We start from the raw sequence: 6,190 nt of genomic DNA, 5'->3' as shown, positions 1-6,190 counted from the left end.
TAAGTAAGGGGACTATATTATCTATTTTCCAGGACAGGATATCCTTGAGAATTGAAGGGTGCTCAGTGAAAAATCAAGCTGTACAACATGCATAGACTGAAACTATCTCAAACAAATTGAGATGCTTGGTTACCTTCTCCTTAAGGATTGGGAAGAACGAAAGTGGAGAGGAAATCTAGGCAGGATGTGAATGAGCATAGGTCAAGAAGTTCTCATAAATCCATCTTTGAATTGTGTAGCTTCTCCTGCATAAAATCTCAAGTTAAAAAACCAACTTAACATTCATGAGAGGATCTAGTTACCAGAGGAGGAGAGCCACTGCAGGTTTGGTGTAGAAAAGATGAGTGAGAAGAGAGGTCTAGATGGAAAAAAGGCATAGCTGGTTGCACCTGGTCCTGTGGTGTTCTCTGGATTCCAGTCACAGAGTCTGCTTTTTTAGGTAAAGATGTGCAGAAACTGCTTTCAGACTCTTCTTATCCCAGGAGTACTCAAGATGAGCAGCACTGAGTGACCAGCTGGGTAGGAAGCCACGATGATTTTGCACAAAATATTCCAGGAACTGTTGGTCTCAAATATGTTGGACATGGAAAGAAATAGAGCAACTGCACAAAAATGTAGAGAATGAGAAAGATGCTTATAGGTTTGATGGCCCCCCATATGAGCCTCCATGCTGTGTCCCTGGAGCCGGTGGCATTGCTTTCCATGTGTAGGGTATGCCCCCTGAGGAAGATGATGACCAGTGTGGCTGAGAAAATGAACGTGAGGAAAGCGATGGAGATCCCCAAATTATAGAGAAGAACCGTGTTGACCACTTTGGTCTCAGAGAAGCACTGCCTCACAATGGAGTTGGAGGAGGGGCTAGGAATGGGACTATTTGCATCTGAATTGAATATGTCTGTAGAGAGAAAAAGCTGAAGCATAAGGAAATGAGCACTGACAGCCTCAGAAGCCAAAATAAACATCCCATGAGTTTCTTCTTTATCATAAGGAACAACAGGTGAGTAAAATTCATGAGTCTAAGTCAATAGTAGACATTGAGCCAGACAGCCAGCCTGGAATAGTTCAGAAACATAATGATGACTTTGAAAAGTACATATACTATGTTTTGGTTATAAGAGGCTTGGAATAGTAGACTGTAAATATTCTCCAGCATCATCCAAATCTATAATAAGAGCCTAAAAAAGCTCAGTATCAACAGAATGTAGTCGTCAATAGGGAGTCTTTTGCCGCTAACCCACTCGACCCCATGAATGACTATGATAAAACCATTTCCAGTGATGCCAGTGGTGCACTCTCTTCCAGAGAGCACCCAGGTGAAAATGACTTTAAACCTTGTTGTGTCTTTATCCTGGTCTCCGTGTCATAGTGGCCATCCTTTTGGCCCCAACTTTCAGGTTTCCAAGCCAATAACTGGTACCTGCTCTGCAATTTGCTGACCCTTGCTCAATGTTATTGTAATTTTTTTTTTCTCAGTTAATGGTCATTTCCAATTTTTCTTCATTTGCTTTTCACATGGCTATAAATTAGAGGCTTGAAATGCAAACCCTAAGAGTATCTGGTTACTAGTTCTATCTCCATTTTCCACAAAGACCCATTTGTCTTGGGCTTTTAGGAGGTCATTGGAAAGATTTTAAAACAGCTTTCTCTCACACTACCTTCCTACCTTATTTACTTTGAGTCCATATTCATCTAAAAGGGTAAGAATCACAGGTTAGGAATTTTAGTGTCTCAATGGCCTTTTTACTTGTTTTTTAATACCTTTATTCACTGCTAAATTATCTGTAAAAAACCTAGACAGTTTGTTTTATCTGCTTTGTCCTGCTGCCTTTTTTTTGTCTCCCTGATTTAGAGGCAGGAGTTTATATTCCTATGGTTACCACACTTGTGAATGAGAAATTCCCATCAGCTTATACATGAAAAACTTTTACTTGAAATCAAGTTTCTTTCAGAAAGGCCAGCTATTATAGTATCCTCAAGCCATGTACAGAAAGACCCAAATTGGATGTCCTTTGGGTTAAAAGGGAACAAGAAAGTTTTCATTGTTTGTACATGCACAACTAATGACAACTTAGTGAGATCCACATAGCTATTTGAGGCTCAGGGAAAATGCTGACAGAAATCAGGTGAGTGTTAGCCTGGGAAAGCTTCAGAGTATGCTGAACATGGTGTTAAAGTTGGGAAATGCAACCAAATGCATAACTTGAAATTTATTTTCCTTATTTAGGAGCATGTTTCCTAACCCTGGCCCCAAAACAGAATTATCTCTGGCACATAAAAAAGTATACATAGGTGTTCAGGATTCATCACAGACTCACCAAATCAGAATCTGGGATAGAGTCTGGGCATGCAATATTTTTAAAAAGCTAAAATGTCATAGGGAGCATAGCCAGGATTAAGAACCAGTCTTAGCTAGGGACTGATGACCACTGGGCCAAATCTGTCTTGGAGATGTGTTTTATTTTATACTATCTAATATTGGAGATCATTAGTTCACCCAGGGCTTAGAATTTTTTTTTTTTTAATTATTGGCCAGCATTTTAAATTTAGGAGATTACAAACATGTACAAAAAAATCTGCCTTCCCTTCAAAAATTGGAAAATTTGGCAATATCAGATCTGCATTTTTGTATCATGAATTAGCTAAAACTGAGTTGCAGCTACTCATTAATCACAAGGCATTCACTTTTCAGTTTGATTTGGTCGCCATGAATTCCTCGTTGTCTTCTTGACACTGAAGCCAAGTGCCAGTCACCATTTACCAGAGTGTTTGTCCTATTATTTTTTAAATAATATTCGTGGAGGGATGATAAAAATGGATTCCTCAGCCCCAGGTTCATTTTATTTAAAAGAAAGAAGTAGGAGATTTATTGTTATTATCATTATAAGAATGTCCTATATTATGTAATCATATTGTATAAAACTAGCATAAAACAAAGAAGTCTACTGCAAAACAGAGAGAAATGAAAACTCATGTTGACACAAAAGCCTGCACAGGAATATTCATGGCAGTTTTGTTCATAACAGCCAGAACCTGGAAACAAGATTTGTTGATAAGTTATGTATCTTCTGTAAGATACTCATTAATTTCTGTTACTTCTCCTAATAGAGGAGGGTAGTATTTGTCAGCAGTGTTCACATATTCCAAAAATATCAAACTCCTCTCTTTATTTTGCCCTAACTTATGCAAATTTGCAGTATATAACATCTTCCCAAGTTTTTTGCACATAATTGTTGATTTGTACTTTTCTGGTACAATTTGCTGTTGTTTTTCATTCATGTTTTTCTGTGATTTTAAATGAGAGCAGAGCGGGCTGATGGGCAGAGTCTCCTTGCAGCAGCCCCCAGAGACACTGGCAGGAAGGGGTAGGGAGGAGAGCAGTGGATGGGGGTGGGAGTGGACCTGAGGTTCTGCACAGGCTGGCAGTCTCAGCTGCCATCTCTGATCCACTCACAGCACCATATTTGTAGGAGTATAGAGCCAATTCATTTTTACCTTTTGTGTTCCTTTCTCATCTGGAAAACTAGAAGGGAGACTGTACTTTACAGAAGTTCTCATAGATCTTTGTCCTTTGGGGAACCAAAGGACAAAGGTTTCAAATTCTTGGCTTTTAAGCTCAAAAGTTTTGGACTAAGTACAGGACAGATGAGACTTGGAAGAATATTTGATTAGGACAACCTTTTTTCTTTCACTTCCTTCTTGTCCTTCAACCTCACAAACTAATAATGCTTTTCCAAATAGGAGAGGAATGAGAGAAGAGGAGGCAGGGAAGAGTTAGAATAGTTTAGGACTGCGTCTTGGCTTCCTACTCATGTCTTCATGGGGTTGTGGAAGACACAGAGGGCTGCCTGGAAGCCCCTGAATCTCTTACAGCCTATCCATGCTTAAGAGAGCTGCTGGATCTTCCTTGTGCCACAAAAAGTGTTCAGAAGGGTGCTGAGTGTCTTTGTTTCCTAGGGCTGTTATAACAAAGCACAACATGCTGTATGTCTTTAAACAACTGTGTTGTCTTATAGTTCTGGAAGCTCAAAGTCTTAGATTAAGGGGTCAGAAGGAACTTGCTCCCTATTAAGCATGTAGGGAAGAATCTGTTCCATGTCTCTCTCCAGGCTTCTGGCAATAGGAAGGAAATCCTTCGTGTTTCTTGAGTTATAGCATAACCCAATCTCAGGCTCTGTTGTCACATAACTCTTTTCTCTCTGTGTCTGTCTGTGTCTCCTCTCCCCTTCTCTCTTAGGACAACAGTCTATTAGATTAAGCGCTCAACCTACTCCAGTATGGACTTGTTTAACTTTAATTCTATCCATAACACCTCCATTTCCAAATAAGGTCACATTCTGAGGTACTGGGGTTCGGACTTCAACATATCTTTTTTGGGGGACATAGCTCATGTCAGAACACTGTCAGGGCTAGTGGATCCTGAAAGACTCTAGTGGTCACATCAAGGAGACCTCACAAGCGTGGGCTCAGGTAGAAGTGTGGAACCTTCAGTAGAGGCCAGTGGAAGGACAGATGTACGGCCATGAAGAGATTCCTCCACCTCACCCCCCATGCCAAGTCCTCTTGATCCCCACACCTCACCCCCCATGCCAAGTCCTCTTGATCCCCAAGGGACACAGGTGTCACCTCAGGCAGGTCAAATCCTGAGAAAATCAGGTAATGACAGTGTTTAAGCCTGATGTGTCTGAGAAAATGCTAAGGTATAATTCGTTTATGGAGTAATGTCAACTTGGGGCGGGGGATAAACATGAATACATTTTTTCCCCTTCAACCGTCGTATTCAGCTTTGTGCTGCTGACTCTCCTTTCCCATTCCAAAGTGATACCTGGGTCAGGTTTTATAATTTCCACTCTTTCTTGATTGTTAACACTCAGTTCAGTTTCGTCTCATATTTGATTTAAATCTTATCTTTTCCCTTCTACCAGGCACAAATTTAGGTGCTGAAATTGGAGGGGGACAGGCTGGGCCCTGAGATATCTCTCTCTCCTTCTTCAAGACCAAGGACCTCCAGTGGGCTGGAATGAGCACAGAGACAAATGACAGTGTCCCTTATTTCACACCTGCTGGTGTAATCACTTTCTTGTGACTGCTGCTGCTTCCCTGGTCAACACCACCTGGGTGGCAGGGAGGCATGTGTGGGCTTTCTTGGGAGGAGAGTTCTTGGGAAGAGTTCTTGGGAGGGGTCAGCAGAAACTCTGTACTCTGCTGCCCTTTCCAGAAACCCTCCCCTTCTCCCACTCTTCCTCCGTTAATTTATGTATATGCTTAGGTGAGTGTTGCTGTTGGGATGGTGGCTGCTTGCAGTGGGGCTGGCACTACTGCCTCTTAGTAAGCTTTGCATGTAGGTATCTGGCCCCAGTTCTTTCTTCTTTTTTAAATATTTTTATTGAGAAATATGCACACACATAAAGTCCAACCATATTATCAGTGGCTCACAATATCACCACATTGTTGTGTGTTCTTCACCATGATCATTTTTAGAACATTTGTACCACTCCAGAAAAAGAAATAAAAATTTTAAAAAAAAGAACTCATATATCCCATACCCTTTACCCCTTCCTCTCATTGACCCACAGAATTTTAATATACCCAATTTTTATCCTTTATCTTCCTCTATTATTTATCTATTTATTTTTTATTCATCTGCCTATATCCTGAATAAAAGGAGCATTAGACACAAGGTTTTCACAATCACATGATCACACAGTAAAACCTAAACAGTTATACAATATTCTTCAAGAATCAAGGCTACTGGAACACAGCTCAACAGTTTCAGGTATTTCCCTTCAGCCATCCAATACACCATAAACTAAAAAGGGATATCTATATAATAGCATAAAAGTAACCTCCAGGATAACCTCCTAACTCTGTTTAAAATCTCTCAGCCACTGAGACTTTATTTTGTCTCGTTTCTCTCTTCCCCCTTTTGGTAAAGAAGCCTTTCTCAATTTCTTGATGCCCGGTCCCGGCTCATCCCTGGGAGTTCTGTCCCACGTTGGCAGGGAGATTTGCACCTCTGGGAGTCACGTTCCATGTAGCAGGGAGGGCAGTGACTTAACCTGCCAGGTTGGCTTAAAAAGAGGTGACTCCAGTTCTTTATTGCTTTCTTTAGATCCTGCTTCTCAGCACTGACTAGAGATTAGAATTACTTCAATTACCTGAAGGGCTTTTAAAAGACATCCATACCCCATGT

The 6,190-nt window shown here is 40.8% G+C and overlaps 1 protein-coding gene across 1 annotated transcript; it reads right to left on the bottom strand.

The window, feature by feature from the left end:
- Window positions 1-418: 418 nt before the first annotated feature.
- Window positions 419-5,130, bottom strand: TAS2R40 (taste 2 receptor member 40). Its single transcript, XM_077159080.1, is given in 6 exon segments — window positions 419-447; window positions 450-608; window positions 611-907; window positions 910-1,348; window positions 4,579-4,640; window positions 5,058-5,130. Coding segments are annotated over 6 exon segments (1,059 nt in total).
- Between the last annotated feature and the right edge of the window lie 1,060 nt (window positions 5,131-6,190).

Source organism: Tamandua tetradactyla, chromosome 1, assembly GCF_023851605.1.
Source record: "Tamandua tetradactyla isolate mTamTet1 chromosome 1, mTamTet1.pri, whole genome shotgun sequence".
Taxonomy (NCBI): domain Eukaryota; kingdom Metazoa; phylum Chordata; class Mammalia; order Pilosa; family Myrmecophagidae; genus Tamandua; species Tamandua tetradactyla.
This window is presented reverse-complemented; position numbering and strand designations above follow the sequence as displayed.